We start from the raw sequence: 23,301 nt of genomic DNA, 5'->3' as shown, positions 1-23,301 counted from the left end.
TAGCCAGGAAAGAGTCTCTTCATCAAATCTGAATTCCTCTTGGTTAAGGAGAAAGCCCATACTAGAAAAGTTTACTTTAAAAGTTGGAATGTTTCACAGCAACCATTGTTTGACTGTAACACACCAGATTATAGTAGTCCCCTCTAATCCATGGTGGATACCTCCCAAGACCTCCAGTGGATTCCTGAAATCACAGATAGAACTGAACTCTCTATATATGTACTATGTATTTTTGAACTGATAACCAACAGGGTTACTAAGTGGCTAAGGGGCAGGTAGCCTATACAGCATGGGCATGCTAGACAAAGAGAAGATTCATTTACCAGGATGGAAGGAGTGGGATTTCATCATGCTACTCAGCATGGCATGCTATTTAAAACTGTTTATTTCTAGAATTTTCTGTTTAATATTTTCAAACTGCAGTTGACTACAGGTAACTGGGACTGCAGAAAGTGAAACTGCAGATAAGAGGGTAGTACTGTACTCTAAATATTCATTGTTACAGATACTGTCTGATTTGTCAGTTAAGTCTAACAAAGTTCCTTTCATAGTAATTTTTATTTCTCATTTCTTAAGTTAGAGTGGGCAACTTGTCATATCATTATTCTACATTTTCCATTCTTACATGGATTGTACAAAACAAAATCTCTCAAGAAGTCCTTATTAAATAAGATAGTGCTGAACTAAACAATTGGAATTCCATTTGAATCTATGTATTCTTGTTCTATCAAATAACTGTCTGGAAAATTTCTGGGTTATAAAGTTAGCTTTGGGGAGATGGATCAGTGAAGATTTCTAAGATCTTGATGGACAAAGATGGCACTGGATTTACCTAAACCTCCCTTGTAAGGCAGGGCCCTAGTTTCCAACCAAAATAAAATCCATTTACTCTGCTTCTTCTCCAACCTCACCCAGTTGGTAAAGATCACACTTCATCTTCTAGGGGTAAGGTCTTGAAAACATTCCCCAGTCCCCACCTCCTATAAGCCTGCAGCAAGGATACTCAAGATGGAGCCAAAAGCTTTCAAAGAGAAGGCAAGACTGAGAGATTCCTGTCTTCAGAGCTGCCAAGAGCAGAAATTCCCTATTTGGAGAATATGCCAAAAGCACTTACATCTTTACAGATACTACTTTTGGCAAGCAGATGATCATGGAACTAAAGTTATTGCTGATAGTCTTCCATTTTAGAAGGGAGTCAACAGTGCCTTAAAAACAGACTACAAAATCATTAGATTCAATAATTTCATAGCATACAATTTGAATAATTTTTATAAAGTTTCACGTCTATTAGCATTTCTACACTTTATATATTGTTGATTAAATTTTCTAATTTTTTTGAGAAGAATTGAAGAATTAGTTTTTTGTTTGTTTGTTTTAGCTTAAGCTCTTACTAGAGATCTGATAATCCAAGGGATCTTGGTAAACTTCTTAAGCAGACACATTGACTGTTTAAAGCTGCAGGAGTGTCATTTATGAAAATGAAATCAAAATTCAACAAATTGCGGAAAGAGTTCATCTAAAATTCCAGAAAGAGTTCATCTAAAAGCCTGATTCACATTTAGAGTAAAATCTTCTTTTATCACACACTCTGAATCAATGTAGCAAACAATAAACTGTTACGAGCGAAGTCTGAAAGCTTCTCTAAAAGCCTTAGGCGTCCCTATTAAACACGATACTTTGTTACAAAAATTAAAAAATACAACCTATGGGACATAAGGAAGTGTTTATTACTTGGGGATAAATTTCTAGCCTTAAATGCTTTCATTATTCAATAACAAATGTAAAGAAATAGAGAAACCAAGTATTCTCTTAAAAAAAAAGAACAGAAGAAACAATGAATAAATTAATAAAAATATAAAAATCAAATTAAAACCAATAATACAGACAATGAAAACATTTATCGGATGGGTAAATGCATCCAATAGCTGTTGTGGTTTTGCCTTTCTCTTTTTTTTAAGATTCGAAACCCCCTTGTAAACCCAATTAAAGATAAAACAGTAAGGGCAAAAATGAGAATTTCTCATTGGAATGAGAAAGGAAACAAAGCCAGAGATATGGGATTAATTTAAAGTATTATAAGAAAATTCAGCATGAAAATCTATGGCATAAGATTTCATGATAATTTCTTAGCAAAATACAAATAACCTGAAAGAGAAAAACAAATTCAAAAAGATAATTATCATAGAAGAATCAGAAAGGTAATTAAAGATTCAACATCAAAAAGGCCCAAAGGTCAGACACAGTTGAGTTTTACCCTAATCTTTTTTTTTTTTTTTTTTTTTTTTTTTTTGAGATGGAGTTTCACTCTTTTCGCTCAGGCTGGAGTGCAATGGTGTGATCTTGGCTCGTTGCAATCTCTGCTTCCTGGGTTCAAGTGATTTTCCTGCCTCAGCCTCCGAAGTAGCTAGGATTACAGGCGCCTGCCACCACGCCTGGCTAATTTTTTGTATTTTGAGTAAAGACGGGGTTTCACTGTGTTAGCCAGGATGGTCTTGATCTCCTGACCTCGTGATCCACCCGCCTCAGCCTCCCAAAGTGCTGGGATTACAGGCGTGAGCCACTGCGCCCAGCCTCTAATCTTTATTTAAGGTTTTAAAAGACATTGTCCCCAGTCTTCTCTAATGATAAGAATTACTTGGGGTGCTGTAATGGCAGAGAATACTAGATCTCTCTCAGAAATTTCTGTACGGTAGGTCTGGTTAAGACTCATGTATGTGTGTCAAGGTGCTTCTTGTCTTCAGAGAACATTGGGAACTGATTTTAACTCACATAGGCCAAAGAAAAAAAGAAAAAAGCTCACTGGCATAACTTTAGTAATCAAATCTGATATAAAAGAAAAAAAATAGATACATTTCATTGCTAAATATATAGATGCAAAAATTCGAAATAAAATACTAGCTCATAGATACAGAAATTTATCAAAAAGATAATAAAGATGGACTCTATTGGGTTTATTCCAGAAATGTAAGGATATTTAAATATTAAGAAATCTATCAACAGAATAAGGAGGCATCAACAAACTGCCGTAGGAAAAAATATGATTATATCAATAGCAGCTAAAAAAAAATTTGGTAAAATTCAGCAGAATTCCTAATAACAACCCTAAATAAAACAGCAATAAAAGGAAATTAATTATGATAAATATTCTTTTCCAAAAAAATAGCAAAACACTAAAACCATTTAAAATCAGAAACTAGACTCAGAGGCCAACTATAATCATTATTACTTAATATTGACTTAGACTAGTCTTAGATGATCTAAGCACAAACAAGAAAAAGAAATGATGACATGAAAGGGGTAAAACTCTTCTTTTTGCTAATGGCATGATTATATATCTCAAAAATTCTGCCATTGGAAAATTCATTTCCCTTATAAAAACCTTAACATAGTTATTAATAAATTTAAAAATAAGATGCAAGTTCCAGATGAATATAACTATAGATTATTATTAAAAACTCGAAACAGCATCTAAACAAACAAAGTTGTAAGACAAAAAGTACATAAGTCACTTCATAATTTGGGATGAGAAGACATACATATCATGAAAATCACAGTGCTCCAAAAATTAATATATAAATTCAATATAATTCTAATTAAAAGTCCAACTGGGGTTGTTGGAATTGAATATATTGATCTTACAGTTTGTATGGACAAGCAATGCTAAACAATAGCTAAGGAAAATATGGAAAAGAAGAAAGCAAGAGCAGGAATAGCCTTACTAGAAAAACACAGAATCAAACCACTGTAATCAAGACAACAGAATACTGTATAGAAGTAGAAAACATAGATTGATGGCTAAAATAGAGGCATCAAAAATAGATTATATGTCATATAAGGCCTTAATATAGGATAAGTCAATTCTGGCTCTCCATCTGGAATAAAAGAAAAGTGGTGCTCCATCTGGTACCATAAAATAAATTTCAAATGATTAAAGATAAATTTATTTTTTAAACTTTCAAGAAAATCTAGGAGACTACACATACAACCTAGAGTTAAGGGAAAACTTTTTAACTGAAAGTAGAGACCTAGATACTACGAACAAAAACGTAAATTTGTTTGAATAAACGAAAATTTAAAACTTCATTATGATAAACAAATATGACAAAAAGTAAGTCACAGACAAATTATACAAGTATAAAGAAACATTTATAACACAAATGATAGAAACATATAATATCTATAATATTCAATGAGCCCTTACAAATTGACATAAAACATATAAATAATTCAATAAAAGGGGCAACATATATAAATATACAATTCATAAGAGTAAATCTAAGCAGCTGGCAAACAAATAGAAAGATGTTCAAATATATTATTTGTCAAGGATATGCAAATTTAAAACGACATGTTACTTTCACCCACCAGACTAGGAAATATTTAAAAAGCCACAACACATTGCTGGCAGGAATGAGTGGGGGAAGGGTATTAATATGTATTGTTGGTGGAAATGTGAAGTGCTACAGAACTATTGGAAGGCAATCTTGCAAGTTCTATTCAAATTTAAAAAATATATACCTTTTAACCCAGAAATTCCACTACTAGGAACGGAACCTATTCCACAGAAAGAAATGAACCAGTCAATAAGGACAAACTTCAGCTTTGCTCATGGTAGCAAAGATCTGGAAACATTTATAGTTATATGCCCAGTCATGGCTGAATGGCTGAATAAATTATGGTAGTACACACTGTGGAACATTACACTACCTTTAAAAGGGGTGATTCAGTGATATATTAGGTGATTTGAAGGGATTTTCACAGGTATTGCTGAGTAAGAAAAATCAGATATAGAAAAGTGTGTGTAATATAATCCCATATTAATAAAACAATGATCATCTCACCATATATATGCACGTGTCAACATTTGCATGGGGGTGTGTGTGTGTGTGTGTGTGTATCTATAAACAAGACTCTAGGACTAGGTAAATAAATATGGAATATTGGACTATGTATACATCCATTAACTAGGGGAGGAGAAAGAGAGCAGATGTAGATTTAAGGAGGTAAGATGGGGAAGAGGGAGCTGAACAAAAAAAATTTTTTTAAAGGTGCTAGAAATTGACAAGGTGATCCTTCAAATTTATATTAAAGTTTAAGGGACTGACCCTGAAAAGCCAAAAAAAATTTTAAAAAAAGAACAAAGTTGTAGGAGGATTTATGCTTCCCAATCTCAATACTTATTACATAGCTGCGATACTCATGTGTGATACTGGTATAAGGATAAATATATAAATCAATGAGATAGAATTGAGAGTCCAGAAATAAACCTATATATTTGTGGTTAATTGATATTTGACCAAGAACAATGGGGAAAGGATAATCTTTCCAACAATGGTGCCGGTACACTGAATGTCCAGAAGCAAAGGAATGAAGTTGGATCCCTACTTCACAATATGCACAAAAATTAACTCAAAATGGAACAATGACCTAAATGTAAGAGCTAAAACTATACAACTATAAGAAGAAAGCTTAGGCATAAATCTTTGTGACTTTGGATTAGGCAATGGTTTTCTATACAACACTAAAATCACAAACAATAAAAGAAAAAACAGATAAACTGAACTTCATACAATTTAAAAACTTCTGTGCTTCAAAGGACACCATCAAGAAAGGGAAAATATAACAAATACTATAATTTTTTTTTTGCAAATCAGACATCTGATAAGGGGCTAGTATACCTAGATTATAAAAAATTTCTACAACTCAATAATAAAAAGACAATAACCCAATTAGAAAATATGCAAAGGATCTGAACAGACATTTATCCAAAAAAGAGCCACAGATGACCAATAAGTACATGAAAAAGAAGTTCAGCATCATAAGTTATTAGGTAAATTCACCCAAACCCTCATGTGATACCACTTCACATTCACTAGAATCACTATAATCAAAATGACAGATAACAATAAGTGTTGACGAAGACATGCAGAAATTGGAACCTTCAGACAGTGCTGGTGGGAATGTAAAATGGTGCAGTGATTTTGGAGAACAGTTGAACAATTTAGTGAAAAGGTTAAACACAGAGTTACCCTATTCAGCATTTGCACTGCTAGGTATATATCAAAGATAAATGGACACTTACATCCACACAAAAAGTTGTACATGAATGTTCATAGCAGCATTATTCATAATAGACAAAAAGCAAAAACAACCCAAATGGTGCCCATCAACTAATGAATGGGCAAATAACATGAAGTATACCCATAAAATGAAATATTATTTAACAATAAAAAAATGAACTACTGACTCCAAGATGGCCGAATAGGAACAGCTCCAGTCTACAGCTCCCAGCGTGAGCAACAAGAAGACGGGTGATTTCTGCATTTCCAACTGAGGTACCAGGTTCATCTCACTGGGGCTTGTCAGACAGTGGGTGCAGCCCATGGAGTGTGAGCTGAAGCAGGGCAGGGCATCGCCTCACCTGGGAAGCACAAGGGGTCGGGGAATTCCCTTTCAAGCCAAGGGAAGCCGTGACAGATGGTACCTGGAAAATCGGGACACTCTCACCCTAATACTGTACTTTTCCAATGGTCTTAGCAAACGGCACACCAGGAGATTATATCCCACGCATGGCCCGGAGGGTTCCACGCCCACAGAGCCTCACTCACTGCTAGCACAGCAGTCTGAGATTGAACTGCAAGGTGGCAGCAAGGCTGCAGCCATTGCTGAGGCTTGAGTAGGTAAACAAAGCAGCTGGGAAGCTCGAAGTGGGTGGAGCCCACCACAGCTCAAGGAGGCCTGCCGGCCTCTGTAGACTCCACCTCTGGGGGAAGGGCATAGCTGAACAAAAGACAGCAGAAACTTCTGCAGACTTAAACGTCCCTGTCTGACAGCTTTGAAGAGAGTAGTGGTTCTCCCAGCACGGAGTTTGAGATCTGAGAATGGATAGACTGCCTCCTCAAGTGGGTCTCTGACCCCTGAGTAGCCTAACCAGGAGACACCTCCCAGTAGGGGCCGACTGACACCTCATATAGCCAGGTGCCCCTCTGAGATGAAGCTTCCAGAGGAAGGATCAGGCAGCAATATTTGCCATTCTGCAATATTTGCGGTTCTGCAGCCTCCGCTGGTGATACCCAGACAAACAGGGTCTGGAGGGGACCTCCAGCAAATTCCAATGACCTGCAGCTGAGGGTCCTGACTGTTAGAAGGAAAGCCAACAAATAGAAAGGACATCCACACCAAAAGCCCATCTGTACATCACCATCATTAAAGACCAAAGGTAGATAAAACCACAAAGATGGGGAGAAACTAGAGCAGAAAAGCTGAAAATTCTAAAAATCAGAGTGCCTCTTCTCCTCCAAAGGAATGCAGCTCCTCACCAGCAATGGAACAAAGCTGGACGGAGAATCACTTTGATGAGTTGAGAGAAGAAGACTTCAGACGATCAGTAATAACAGACTTCTCCAAGCTAAAGGAGGATGTTTGAACTGCAAAGAAGCTAAAAACCTTGAAAAAAGATTAGACAAATGGCTAACTAGAATAAACAGTGTAGAGAAGACCTTAAACGATCTGATGGAGCTGAAAACCATGGCATGAGAACTATGTGACGCATGCAAAAGCTTCAGTAGCTGATTCAATCAAGTGGAAGAAAGAGTATCAGTGATTGAAGATCAAATGAATGAAATGAAGCGAGAAGAGAAGTTTAGAGAAAAAAGAGTAAAAAGAAACAAACAAAGCTTCCAAGAAATATGGGATGATGTGAAAAGATCAAATCTACATCTGATTGGTGTACCTGAAAGTGACAGGGACAATGGAACCAAGTTGGAAAACACTCTTTAGGATATTATCCAGGAGAACTTCCCTAACCAAGCAAGGCAGGACAACATTCAAATTCAGGAAATACAGAAAATGCCACAAAGATACTCCTCCAGAAGAGCAACTCCAAAACACATAATTGTCAGATTCACCAAGGTTGAAATGAAGGAAAAAATATTAAGGGCAGCCAGAGAGAAAGGTCGGCTTACCCACAAAGGGAAGCCCATCAGACTAACAGCGGATCTCCTGGCAGAAACTCTGCAAGCCAGAAAAGAGTGGGGGCCAATATTCAAAATTCTTAAAGTAAAGAATTTTCAACCCAGAATTTCATATCCAGCCAAACTAAGCTTCATAAGTGAAGGAGAAAGAAAATCCTTTACAGACAAGCAAATGCTGAGAGGTTTTGTCACCACCAGGCCTGCCTTACAAGAGCTCCTGAAGGAAGCACTAAACATGGAAAGGAACAACTGCTACCAGCCACTGCAAAAACATGCCAAATTGTAAAGACCATTGACGCTAGGAAGAAACTGCATCAAAGAACAAGCAAAATAACCAGGTAACATCATAATGACAGGCTGAAATTCACACATAATAATATTAACTTTAAATGTAAATGGGCTAAATGCTCCAATTAAAAGACACAGACTGGCAAATTGGATAAAGAGTCAAGACCCATCAGTGTGCTGTATTCAGGAGACACATCTCATGTGCAGAGACACACACAGGCTCAAAATAAAGGGTTGGAGGAAGATCCACCAAGCAAATGGAAAACAAAAAAATGCAGGGGTTGCAATCCTAGTCTCCGATAAAACAGACTGTAAACTAACAAAGATGAAAAGAGACAAAGAAGGCCATTACATAATGGTAAAGGAATCAATTCAATAAGAAGAGCTAACTATCCTAAATATATATGCACCCAATACAGGAGCACCCAAATTCATAAAGCAAGTCTTTAGAGACCTACAAAGAGACGTAGACTCCCACACATTAATAATGGGAGACTTTAACACCCCACTGTCAATATTAGACAGATCAATGAGACAGAAAGTTAAAAAGGATATCCAGGAATTGAACTCAGCTCTGCAACAAGCAGACCTAACAGACATCTACAGAACTCTCCACCCCAAATCAACAGAATATACATTCTTCTCAGCACCATATCACACTTATTCCAAAATTGACCACATAGTTGGAAGTAAAGCACTCTTCAGGAAATGTAAAACAACAGAAATGATAACAAACTGTCTCTCAGACCACAGTGCAATCAAACTAGAACTCAGGATTAAGAAACTCACCCCAAACCACTCAACTACATGGAAACTGAACAACCTGCTCCTGAATGACTACTGGGTACATAACAAAATGAAGGCAGAAATAAATGAAAGCAATGAGAATGAAGACACAACATACCAGAATCTCTGGGACACACTTAAAGCAGTGTGTAGAGGGAAATTTATAGCACTAAATGCCCACAAAAGAAAGCAGGAAAGATCCAAAATTGACACCCTAACATCACAATTAAAAGAACTAGAGAAGCAAGAGCAAACACATTCAAAAGCTAGCAGAAGGCAAGAAATAACTAAGACAAGAACAGAACTGAAGTAGATAGAGACACAAAAAGCTCTTCAAAAAATCAATGAATCCAGGAGCTGGTTTTTGAAAAGATCAACAAAATTGATAGACCGCTAGCAACACTAATAAAGAAGAAAAGAGAGAAGAATCAAACAGACGCAACAAAAATGATAAAGGGGACACCACCATCAATCCCACAGAAATACAAACTACCATCAGATTAATATAAACATCTCTATGCAAATAAACTAGAAAATCTAGAAGAAATGGATAAATTCCTGGACACGTACACCCTCCCAAGACTAAACCAGGAAGAAGTTGAATCCCTCAATAGACCAACGGGTTTTGAAATTGAGGCAATAATTAATAGCCTACGAACCAAAAAAAGTCCAGGACCAGATGGATTCACAGCCGAATTCTACCAGAGGTACAAAGAGGAGCTGGTACCATTCCTTCTGAAATTATTCCTATCAATAGAAAAAGAGGGAATCCTCCCTAACTCATTTTATGAGGCCAGCATCAGCCTGACACCAAAGCCTGGGAGAGACACAACAAAAAAGGAGAATTTTAGATCAATATCCCTGATAAACATCTATGCAAAAATCCTCAATAAAATACTGGCAAACCGAATCCAGCAGCACATCAAAAAGCTTATCCACCATGATCAAGTGGGCTTCATCCCTGGGATGCAAGGCTGGTTCAACATATGCAAATCAATATATGTAATCCAGCATATAAACAGAACTAAAGACAAAAACCACATGATTATCTCAATAGATGCAGAAAAGGCCTTCAACAAAATTCAACAGCCCTTCAGGCTAAAAACTCTCAATAAACTAGGTATTGATGGTTCGTATCTCAAAATAATAAGAGTTATTTATGACAAACCCACAGCCAATATCATACGGAATTGGCAGAAACTGGAAGCATTCCCTTTGAAAACTGGCACAAGACAGGGATGCCCTCTCTCACCACTCCTATTCAACATAGTGTTGGAAGTTCTGGCCAGGGAAATCAGGCAGGAGAAGGAAATAAAGGGTATTCAATTAGGAAAAGAGGAAGTCAAATTGTCTCTGTTTGCAGATGACATGACTGTATATTTAGAAAACCCCATCATCTCAGCCCAAAATCTCCTTAAGCTGATAAGCAACTTCAGCAAAGTCTCAGGATACAAAATCAATGTGCCAAAATCACAACCATTCCTATATACCAATAACAGACAAACAGAGAGCCAAATCATGAGTGAACTCCCATTCACAAATGCTTCAAAGAGAATAAAATACCTAGGAATCCAACTTACAAGGGACGTGAAGGACCTCTTCAAGGAGAACTACAAACCACTGCTCAACGAAATAAGAGGACACAAACAAATGGAAGAATATTCCATACTCATGGATAGAAAGAATCAATATCGTGAAAATGGCCATATTGCTCAAGGTAATTTGTAGATTCATTGCCATCTCCATCAAGCTACCAATGACTTTCTTCACAGAATTGGAAAAAACTACTTTAAAGTTCATATGGAACCAAAAAAGAGCCCACATTGCCAAGACAATTCTAAGCCAAAAAAACAAAGCTGGAGGCATCATGCTACCTGACTTCAAACTATACTACAAGGCTACAGTAACCAAAACAGCATGGTACTGGTACCAAAACAGAGATGTAGACCAATGGAACAGAAAAGAACCCTCAGAAATAATACCACACATCTACAACCATCTGATCTTTGACAAACCTGACAAAAACAAGAAACTGGGAAAGGATTCTCTGTTTAATAAATGGTGCTGGGAAAATTGGCTAGCCATATGTAGAAAGTTGAAACTGGATCCCTTCCTTACACCTTATACAAAAATTAATTCAACATGGATTAAAGACTTAAATATTAGACCTAAACCCATAAAAACTCTTGAAGAAAACCTAGGCAATACCATTCAGGACATAGGCATGGGCAACGACTTCATGTCTAAAACACCAAAAGCAATGGCAACAAAAGCCAAAATTGACAAATGGGATCTAATTAAACTAAAGAGCTTCTGCACAGCAAAAGAAACACCATCAGAGTGAATAGGCAACCTACAGAATGGGAGAAAATTTTTACAATCTACCCATCTGACAAAGGGCTTATATCCAGAATCTACAAATAGCTTAAACAAATTTACAAGAAAAAATCAAACAACCCCATCAAAAAGTGGGCGAAGGATATGAACAGACACTTCGCAAAAGAAGACATTTATGCAGCCAGCAGTCACGTGAAAAAATGCTCATCATCACTGGCCATCAGAGAAATGCAAATCAAAACCACAATGAGATACCATCTTACACAAGTTAGAATGGTGATCATTAAAAAGTCAGGAAACAACAGGTGCTGGAGAGGATGTGGAGAAATAGGAACACTTTTACACTGTTGGTGGGACTGTAAACTAGTTCAACCATTGTGGAAAACAGTGTGGTGATTCCTCAAGGATCTAGAACTAGAAATACCATTTGACCCAGCCATTCCATTAACTGGGTATATACCCAAAGGATTATCACACATGCACATGCACACGTATGTTTGCATGCACACATGCAAAAAAGACACATGCACACGTATGTTTATTGTGGCACTATTCACAATAGCAAAGACTTGGAACCAACCCAAATGTTCACCAATGATAGACTGGATTAAGAAAATGTGGTACATATACACCATGGAATACTATGCAGCCATAAAAAAGGATGAGTTCATGTACTTTGTAGGGACAAGGATGAAGCTGGAAACCGTCATTCTCAGCAAACTATCACAAGGACAGAAAACGAAACACTGCATGTTCTCACTCATATGTGGAAACTGAACAATGAGAACACTTGGACGCAGGGTGGGGAACATCACACACTGGGGCCTGTCATGGGGTGGGGGCAGGGGGGAGGGATAGCATTAGGAGATATACCTAATGTAAATGACGAGTTAATGTGTGCAGCACACCAACATGGCACACGTATACATATGTAACAAACCTGCACATTGTGCACATGTACCCTAGAAGTTAAAATATAATTAAAAAAAAATAAAACGTTAAAGAACTTTCTTTAAAAAAAAATGAAGTACTGATACATGCTGCAAAAATGGATGAACCTTGCAAACATGCTAAGTGAGAGAAACCAGTCACAACAGATCACATATTATATGATCCCGTGTATGTAAAGTGTCCAGAAAAAGCAGATTTATAGTGATAGAAAGTAGGGATGAAGTCAGAATTGCATCAGAAATATGCTAATTGCTACCATATTTCTTTTTGGGGTTAAAAATTTATAATATGAAAATATTCTAAAAATGATTATGGTCATGAATACACATCTCTATGAATATACTAAAGGTCACTGAAATATACACCTTAAATAGGTGAATTATATTGTATGGAAATTATATCTTAATAAAGTTGTTATTAAAAAGACTGCACTAAAAAGAACATGCAATTTATATATTTATGTAAAATTATATATGTATTTATATATATATTTCCCATATATGTATATGGGAAATGTAAGTATAAGCAAAATAAAAGGTTAAGAACAAAATGAAATTCAATTATATCTCAAGGCCACTATTTCTTCACTTATAAAGTAAATATTATATTTCCAGTTATTTCATAACGCTGTTTCAATTTATGTAAAGCACTTATGCTGGTATATATTAATCACTCAATAAATGCTCTTAACATTAGTGATGATAAAAAGATACTTTCTAAAGAAGTTCAAGTGTCTTTCATACTTACCTCCATTGTAAAACCTATGACTTTGAAACATTGCTCAATTAATTCATACTGGGATTTATAGAAACTATTATTCATGATGTCTTGTACTGTTCTGAGGTGGTCATTTTGTAGGTACCTAAAAAAAATATAAAAGGAAGGATAAAAGTCTAAAATTAAGGGAAAAGTGAAAGTATTATTGATGAAAGCTCAACCTGGTAGATTACCTGGGAGGCTTATTTTCGGGCAGTTTGTAATGGGCTAGTTTCTTCTTTTCAGCCAAACCAGCATAAATGTAGTAAAAAATATGAAAATTTTTTTCTCCACTGGAAAAAAAGATATTTATAGTAAGGTAGTTAGTAAGAACATTTATTGCTTAAGTTACTTGACAATATAATTATTTGAACAACGACTGTGAGTGCTGATATGGGCTTTTCTGAATACTGCATTTTGGCTTTCTGTGGTCATTACTGTTGTCATTATTTTCAACAACCACTGTCATTAAATTCCAGAAATTATCTTAATCACTTCATAGGAATCATTCAGTATACATTCGTGAGTGACTTCCAGGCACTGTTCCAGGCTCTGGGGATATAGCAGGAGCAAAACTGTCAAAAATCCCTAACTTCTTGGAGTTTACATGCCAGTGGAGCAGACAGAAAAAGAATAATGTATACAGCCATGCCAGTGGTTACAAGTGCTACATTATCTCATTAACCCACCATAAGCCCCTGAGGTGGTCATGTGTTTCCTATTTTATGGAGAAGGAAACCGAGGATTAGAGCTGTCAATCTCCCCCAAAGCCACAGAGTTGATGATTAATATGGATTTGAATCAGGTCTATTTGACCCCAAAGCCCACGCCTTTAACCACCTTTTAATATTGTCTTTCTGAGACTCAGTTTTCTCACTTGTATGAGGAATCTCTTTCTTATAAGTCTCAAATCCCATGACTCTGTGATTCTAAGTAGCATAACTAGCATTTTCCAGATGCTGCAATAATGCCATTAAGGGAATATGAATTACAATAAGGTAAGTTTCCACTTCAGGATGTTCCACAACATAATTTCTTGGACCTTGGGGTCCCCTCTCCTTCCCTCATGTCTTCCTTCTGCTGTAGTGGGCTCCAGGGAAAAATCACACTTTCTGCTGTTTCAGCAGAGGATGAACTTCCTGCTCTATAGTTTCCCCATCTCTACTTCCCTGCTTTACTTCCACTCTTGATGAGCCTAGTGGTCAGTTGGGACACCCTGGGGTTTGCATCTCTCTGTGGCATTCCCCTTCTCGTCCTCCCACTAGATTCTCCTCCTGTTTTAGGATGGTCCTCAATCTTCACTTCACTGTTCACTCCATTGTCACCAGGCTGGGGTTGGGGCAGAGTAGGATTCCTTTCACAGTGGTTAAATTAATTATGTCTCAACCAGAAGGCCTTGCTGTCTTCACTTTTTTCTATTGCTACTTCTCTTTCCATTGGTACAAAACTATCATCCCACCACAAAGCTTTGGATGCCACCATAGGGGTTGGGGCAGGAGACACTAAATTGTTGTGGATACTCCCCTTCCTGCCACTTTTGGCAGTGGCCTGAACTGTGCTCTGGGTCCTCAACTCATCACACCCAAACTTCCGGAGCAGCCTGCATCCCCTCTTGCCCTGCTCCTTTCCTTCACCCCCTCCACAGGCTTTATCAGCAAACTTAGGGGGCCAATGAAATACTTTCAGAAAAGGAATTATTATTATTAAGCTTATTTTTAGTAGAACAGAGGAGCCTTTGAATTCTTTTCCATATGAAGTACATGGAACGGAAAAAAGCCCACTTCATGATATGCATAATTACACACAAATTATTTTACTTAAAAGGAAAGAAAGGACTTAAAAACATTCCAGGGTCTTCTCCCCCTGTATATTATGCAGTATAATCTCAGTGTAGATGGAAATTTACTATTGCTCTCTTTAGAAATTATTCATTCTTGCCGGGTGCGGTGGCTCACGCCTGGAATCCCAGCACTTCGGGAGGCCGAGGCGGGCGGATCACGAGGTCAGGAGATCGAGACCATCCTGGCTAACACGGTGAAACCCCGTCTCTACTAAAAATACAAAAAATTAGCTGGGCGTGGTGGCAGGCGCCTGTAGTCCCAGCTGCTGGGGAGGCTGAGGCAGAATGGCATGAACCCGGGAGACAGAGCTTGCAATGAGCCGAAATTGTGCCACTGCACTCCAGCCTGGGCAACAGAGCGAGACTCCATCTCAAAAAAAAAAAAAAAAAAAAAGAAGAAATTATTCATTCTTTCAGTATGTAGAAGTTTTCCTCAGAATCAACAGTAACTCAAATATATCCATATGTATTTACTCTTCCAATAATGCAGTGCAGTTTTAGAACAACTGTGGCTTTATTTTATAATCTCTAGTTTTGATCCAAGGTTCTGCCAAAAGCCATCACAAGAATAATTTTTTACAGAAGCTCAATAAGGACTCCAACACATCAGTCATGTAGGTTTAAAATAACATTAAAGGTTTGATACTTGTGACAGACACGCTAATAACTATTGAAGGTACCCTGTTTGGTCTTTCTTGAAAGGTAACAAATTGAAATACTTAATATGAAAGGGTAGAGTTTGATAAGGTGAATAATGCAGATCTCTGGTCTTCCTTGTTAGTATTTCAAAAGGAAGGAAGACATTTTCTAAAGAGAAAAGTAACAATGCTATTGGTTAGCATGCATTCTGCACTGAAACTCTCCCGAGTGAAGAGAGAGTCGGGGGGTCTTATATAACTAGAGAAGGATAGTTCCATTCCAAAAGAAAAGGACTATGGGAAAAGAAACAGATTTGAGATGTGTATTCAGTTGAATTTGAGATGGTAGCAGGATATGTAGGTAGTTGGCAATTTTTAAAAGAATGTAAACGTTTTTCAGTTTTAAGAGAGGGGGAGAGGTATGTCTTTGGGTGTCAATCACGTAGAGCTCTCTGTTGAGGCCATAATGTCAGAAGAATTTGTGAAGTGAGAGAGTGTAGAGAAAAAACGAGAAAAGCTGCAGGGACAAATCTTTGGTAAATATACAATGTGAGACTGGATGGATAAATCTAAAACAGAAGAAAAATTCAGGGAGGTAGGAGAGGAATCAGGAGAATCTAGTCATGGGGCAAAGAAAAGTGAAGGTTTCAAGAAAAGGGGTGGTCCAGAGGCTGGGTCCTTTCCTTCAGAACCCATCCTATTCTGTTACTTGTTGTGGTCACCAGTGATAATGCAAGTAACACCAACATTGCGTACGAGTGAAGTTAGAACAAAACTGAAAGTTTCCTTTAGTTCTTGTCTTTTCTCACCATAGAATAATAAAAACTTCTCTACGACTGGCACAGCATATAATTCAGTTTGCTTTCTTCTAATGAAGCACACTGACTGTGCACTTCACTCATGTACATTGTATCAGTTAAGTGCTAACAATGTGATTGTTAACATTAACTAATACAGTGCAATTGTGAATGTTAACACTGTACTACATTGTTCACAATGTACACTAATTGTACATTGTATCAATTAAGTGTTAACAATCATGATCACATTTGTATCAGTTAAGTGTTAACATTTGTGATTGTTAACAATGTACATTAATTGTACATTGTATCCGTTAAGTGTTAAAACTTAGACAAACAATATTAATGGATTTCTCTTCATCAGTTTACATTTATTGAGAATTATAATTTGAAAAGATCTGGAGATACTATTGGGACTATACTGATCTTCAGCGGACAATCAGAAAGTTAAAGAAACACGAAAAGAACACACCTCCAAAGCTTACCTGGGGTCACTAACCATATCAAGCTGTGCTTAAGAACACAGAGCACTACAGTATCCCACACTTGCTAATGTTTTCAGGGGTTCCCAGGTCAGGACCGCCTGGGGACAGACATAGGGTCTTGCAAGTTACCAAATATAATTTCTCTTATTGTGGCCTCATTCCTACTTGTGGATCTTCTAACACTTCTTCAGAGTGAGTTCCACTCAGCTGCTTGCAGGAAGGCCCTCCGGGCTGTCTCATATGTGTGTTCACCTGCTTTGCACCCTGCAGATTACCTGTGCAGCCAAGGCCTCTGACAGCCTCAAATGGTGTCAAAGTACTCACAAGGGTATAGCTTAACTCACCTGTGAAACCTTTGAATCTTCAACGAAGTGGCCAACAATCAGACTTAGAAAGCTAATAATGAAGGTTTGCATTTTTTTTTTTTTTTTTTTTGAGACGGAGTCTCGCTGTGTTGCCCAGGCTGGAGTGCAGTGGCGCGATCTTGGCTCACTGCAAGCTCTGCCTCCCAGGTTCATGCCATTCTCCTGCCTCAGCCTCTTGAGTAGCTGGGACTACAGGCGCCCGCCACCACACCCGGCTAATTTTTTGTATTTTTAGTAGAGATGGGGTTTCACCGTGTAGCCAGGATGGTCTCAATCTCCTGACCTCGTGATCCACCCGCCTCGGCCTCCCAAAGTGCTGGGATTACAGGCGTGAGCCACCGCACCCGGCCGAAGCTTTGCATTCTTAAGGCACTACAGGGTATTCGTAAAACAACACTTTCAGTTTTTCCTTTTTAATCACAGCTCCCTCCTTGTAAACTCTCTCCTCCTGGATATGCAGTCTCCTCAGTCCCCTCCTCTTGCCACCTACCTGCTCAATCTTAGCAGATGAACTCATTTCCTACTTTCATGAGAGACTAGAAACCAATGAGTGATCAGCACGTTTTATATCATACTGTGAGTTGTGTTACCACAGGAATCCTGCCTTACTTGGCTTTATGTCTCCTGTGCCTAGCACACAGTAGGCACTCAATAAATATGTGTCAAATAGACGGATGGCTGGATGGATGGATGAATGGTGGGCTTGGGAGTCAGACAGAAGGACGAGGCTTCAAACTCCAACTCAGTCATTGCCAGCTTTTTGACATTAAGCAACTTATTAAAATTCTCTTAGTTTCTCACTTTTAAAAGAGAAAATGACACCCTGTCACATGACTGGAAGAATTAAAAGAGATAATGGCTGTAAGGTGCTTAGTGCAGTGCCTGACATAGAGTAATTGCTCCATAAATACATTTCCCTTTCTCCACAATGGAGAGGACCATGTCTGCCACTTATTTATGTCTCCTATAGAGTCCTGTTAAGTGCTGGGGACATCAGAGAAATGCAATCAATGCTTGCTGAACTAAACTGTAGTAACAGGAGGAAACTGCAATGGAAACAGCTATAATTTGTATTTATGAGAATTATCTAGCATTGCCTTCAATAGGTTCATCTTATTCTTGAAATTAAGTAGCCTCTTTTAAAATTTTCTCCTTGAAAACTATCTATGTTTAGAAAAGGATTTAAGTCACAAGTTATAAGATAGTACTATCATCATTAGAAAGGTAATCTAAAAATAAATGTGGTCAGAGATTGAGCTGGGATGACATCGCCAGAGGCAAAAACCGAAGAAAAGAACAAAATGTCTTAAAAGAAAGGGTGAGTTCATTTAAAAAAGATACTCGTCTGCTCTAATTCTTCCCTGCTCCTCAAATCATTCTACACTCTTCTTTGTCTTGCTCTGGGACCCCAAGGGCCAATCCCTACAGCCTGCAATTCTTGGGCTCCCTTGCTCTCTGGCTTCCATATGGGTTCAGCCAATAGGAAGCACAGGCAGGAAACAGGCAAATGAAGGAGAGAGAGGCTGGGATGTTATCCCCTTGCTCTCTCCCTGACTGGCTGTGTCCCATTAGGGCCATAGCTCCAGACAGGCAGCCCCTGATCCACAGCTGCAGCTGGCACCAGGCACTAGTGCTGCCCCTCCCTCCACCTGCAGACAGGAAGGCAGCCATGGCTCCTCATCCCTGTTAGTCCATGGGCTTCTCACCATTCATTCTTGGCTCTTCAATGCCCATGTGATCTCTGTAAACAGTTTTCTCAGTTAAAACCCTTGAGCTTGTTCTTTCTGTTCAGTACCCTGATTGATAACAGTGCAATTAAATTTATAATTTGTAAATGTACCTATTAAGAATTCTTCCATCAATCACATGTCTGATATTTTCATATTCATAGGTCACTCAAAGCTCCTCTGGAACTTAAAAATGCAATTAAATTAGGTGAAAGAAAAAACAGATATAAAAATGGAAAAAGTGTTATAAATTAAAGACAGCTGTGCTCAAATTATAACTGAGTTATATTTCCACTTGATTGTGAATTTGGAATTTGGAATGCTTTTCCCCAATAAGCAAACTTGTAAAATTAGAATAGTTCCTTAGGGGGAAAAAAACTACTTAATTCACAGCATGCCTTAAATATAATCCTGACTACGCTATTTCTTAGAATGCATCCTACGATATTTCAGTAAGCATTAATGATATTATTTCTATGGTTACAAGCTCAGGGCCTCATTGTGTAACTCCAGAGAGTTCTGTTCATGTGCTCTTCTATATGAACTGAGTTCCTGCACTCAACTCCATAGAATACACCGTGAATTACATCCCTTGACATTGTGCAACATGGTGGTGCCATCTACCAATTAGTTACTCTTAAGTAGTTCTTCCTGAAGGGTCTGAAGGAGAAGCTTACACAATTATGAAAGCAGAACAAATGGTTTTGAGAACTAGCTAAGTTTCCACATCTGCTAAGATCCCGAGGTCCTTCTAGTTATGGGCGGCAACGGCACTGACACACATGTCCACTGAGTTTTGGGCACTGGACACACATCAATAAATAGTATCTGCCATTTACTGAACATCTTCAATATCCCAGGTACTGTGCTATATGTTATTTCTAATCAACTATTAACACTACTATTACTACTAATGGCTTAAACTTATGGGGTTCTTAATATATGCCATTCATTGTGCTATATACTATAGGTACCTTGTCTTAATTGATAGGTAGGTACTAATGCTATTTCATTTTAAAGATGAAAAACAGAGGTGCAGAGAGGTTAAGTAAACTGTTTCAAATCATACATACAATGAATTACAGAGCCAAGATCCTGTAAGAATCTTTAAGGTTTAAATATCTTACCCAAAGTGGATTAAAACGGTGTGGTACCACAGTTGAAAGCCATATGTGTTTAATAATCTTTCCTTCCATTTTTTTTTTTTTTTTTGAGATGGAGTCTCGCTCTGTCACCCTAGCTGGAGTGAAGTGGCATGATCTCGGTTCACTGCCAGCTCCGCCTCCTGGGTTCACGCCATTCTCCTCCCTTAGCCTCCCGAGTAGCTGGGGCTACAAGCACCCACCACCACGCCTGGCTAATTTTTTGTATTTTTAGTAGAGATGGGGTTTCACCATGTTAGCCAGGATGGTCTCGATCTCCTGACCGTGTGATCCACCCGCCTTGGCCTCCCAAAGTGCTGGGATTACAGGCGTGAGCCACTGTGCCCGGCCTCCTTCCATATTTTTAATTGAAGACCAAAGGGTAATTTTCCATATTAGGGCTAGTGCTCAGGAGCTGGACTCCAGGAAACTTCTATTCATGACTTACTCGTGAATTGAATGACACCAAGCTTGAAGGCACTTACATTAAATAATAATGTACTAATATAAAACAAGAGCTTATTATGTTACTGTGAATTAACATGACATACTACTACAATAATGTAGAGTATGTTTAGCATAAAACCAACATAAGAAAAATGAAAGATTCTAACTTGCCATGCTTTTAAGCAAAATTATGTAACCACCAGGGTACAAATCCAATGTGTAACGATAGTTTCCTCTTTAGAACAACAAAGACGTTTTGTGAGACAGGAGAGAAACTTTGTCATTAAGCTACAAACTCGCAAAAGGAATTCATTCAACTTAATATCAAAGCATTAAGAAGAGTATTGATGGCTTAAATCAGCCAGCAATAAAAGGTCAATATGATAAAGCTCCTTCTTGAATCTTTTATTTGGTCCCTTGTATATAAACATAGGAAGAATAGAATACAAAGGTCTATTTATATATGCTAGCATTTAAAACAGAAAAGGACTCAGTTACTTCTAATTAAATTTCACATTAATTTTGTATAGATAAATATATTCTCTGCTATGTCAGAATGGTCTCTAATTTACGCTGTTAGTACCTCTATCATGGGCTTAGGTTTTCTATCTGGCAGCATAAATTTTAGGTTATACATTAATTCCTCTATTGGATGTAACATATATTTGAGAATAAGACAGTGCTGATGGATCTCTTCATTCTCAATAGTAAGTGCTTTGCATATAGTAAGTGATAAATAAAATTTTATTGAATGAGAAAGACATTTTACTATTAAAGTATTATGTTTGCTTCTGCTTCCTCCAAAATAGGAAGATTTGAGATAAACTTACATAGCTTGGTGGATAACTCGGGATTTTTCCAGGAGATATTCAGAAATCTGTGCTCCCACTACCGCTCCAGAAGAGGTGAATTTCATTTCTAAGTATTTTCCAAATCTGCTAGAATTGTCATTTATAATAGTGCAGGCATTGCCAAAGGCTTCTACCAAATTGTTCACTTGTAAAATCTTCTCTTGCAAAGTTCTGTTATTAGCCTAAATAGAAAATATTAAGATATTTTTAAAAACATAAAAAATTAATTTGGTATATAATGAAATGTCTCTTCTTTGGTAAGCAATTTATGTAGATATAAACATACAAAAGCATGTTCCTGATATATTGGCAGATGTTACATCCTGGTCTATTTTCCCCCTCCCATATGTGGATTCACTCACTTGTTTTCTTAAAAAGGGACAAGGAGATATTCTATACTTTTCTATTCAAGTGCAGTTCTGTTCAGTGCCTGATTTACAAACATAATTTATAAGCAGCCTACGCACATTGAAGTACACCTGTCATTCTGTTATTCCTCCTCCACCTGCCTGAGCCCCCATCCAAATAGTCCCCAAAGCCAGAACCACTTTACTTGCTTCCACAGAAGCTGCTAACCCTGAAACTAAGAGAGGAAAGATAACTCATTAATTCAGAAGCAGAGAGAAGGGAATAATTGTGAAAACTGAGAACAGCTCAGAAGTATGAATGGGAGGAGTGGAAACCAGCTCAAGGTTAGCAGGCTTACATGGCTCTACCTCTATTCCTTCCCCATCTCTTATGCTCCTCTCCTCAAAGAAGTATGTTCCATTTTTCTTCTTTACCACTTTAGTTGAAATTCTACTGAGTAGAAATTTATTTGGGTTAATAGCCAATCACTTTTACAAAGGCATTCCAACCTCTGCCCCCAGAAGTTTAGGGAGGTATTAGTTATTCACAACTTGGCAGAAGTTAGCTTAAGTAGATTTTCAGTGTAATACCTACCTTAATACTTTACCGAGATCAACTATGTTAGAGTTACTGCAAAGTTTCTATGTTGAGGGAGAGCAGTGGTGGCTATTTCTGGAACACAGACTACATTAGAATTTGAGTGGGTTGGAGGGGGCATTCACAATGAAGTTTTGAGGCTGTGTAAGAACTTTGGGTATCTTATAAAAGAGGCAATAAGGTGTGGAAGAAGAGTGTAGTAATTTGGGGGATGAACTTGGCTCTTTAAAATGCTTTGGGCGGGCCTTGCACCCATGAAAAAGGTGAGATAACATCTTCATTGGCATATATTGAATAGCAGTGACCTGTTAAGTAAGATTTGGAAGACTGCATATTTCAAAGGTAAGTTCTATCTACCAAACACCTTGTTTTTGCATCTGGTAAATCCTTATCAAGGACATAAGTAAAAACAAGATAAGATGTGATAAGGGTAGGAATCTGAAAATATATATATACCTATCCCCAATTAACATCAATCTAAAACAAGACAAAGAGATTAGATTAAGAAGTTTGCTGACATCTACAGAACCACATTCACACACAATTAATTTATCATTGATGAGAAACTCTATCAGCCTGCAGATCAGGACAGAATAGCAAAGACCCCTGAGAAAATTCACTCAAGTGTTCAGCTCCTCTACACCAGGATAATATGCTGTGCCTCACTGCCCTCGTGCCCCACATTAAGTCTTATCTCACTGTTGTTAAAACCTTTTAGAATGATACTTCTAGAAGTAAGGAGAGGGTGGTTGATGGGCAAGGGGGAAGAAAAGGCTGAGATCAGACACCTGGGGTAGCGCCACCTTTTTTTTTAGGTCTCTCCTGGCTCTTCCACTCCCGAGAGGGTCACAAATCTGGTAAGTAGAGGTTATATTAAGCCACTAGGTCAACACATCTGATAGAAGATACTAAAACCAGTCAATTATTTTTTAACAGCAACATGGAATTCTTCCTACTCATCATTTTGAAT

General features: G+C 37.8%; 1 protein-coding gene across 14 annotated transcripts in view; it reads right to left on the bottom strand.

Annotated features, from left to right (window-relative positions):
- The window catches only part of MYO3A (myosin IIIA), a 285,430-nt gene that overhangs the window by 103,331 nt on the left and 158,798 nt on the right, over positions 1-23,301 (bottom strand). For all 14 annotated transcript variants that reach the window (XR_010146830.1, XR_010146831.1, XM_063781509.1 and 11 more), the window contains 3 exons: positions 21,366-21,568; positions 13,286-13,384; positions 13,083-13,197 (listed from right to left, as the gene is read on the bottom strand). Coding sequence is in view for 12 of the 14 variants with exons in the window: in XM_063781509.1 (XP_063637579.1) it covers positions 13,083-13,197; positions 13,286-13,384; positions 21,366-21,568 (417 nt within the window). In the remaining 2 variants the exon portion in view is untranslated. The remainder of the gene's footprint in view (positions 1-13,082; positions 13,198-13,285; positions 13,385-21,365; positions 21,569-23,301) is intronic.

This window comes from Pan troglodytes, chromosome 8 (assembly GCF_028858775.2).
Source record: "Pan troglodytes isolate AG18354 chromosome 8, NHGRI_mPanTro3-v2.0_pri, whole genome shotgun sequence".
NCBI classification, from domain to species: Eukaryota; Metazoa; Chordata; class Mammalia; order Primates; family Hominidae; genus Pan; species Pan troglodytes.
The sequence above is the reverse complement of the archived record's forward strand: the minus strand, read 5'-3'. Positions and strand labels throughout refer to the sequence as shown.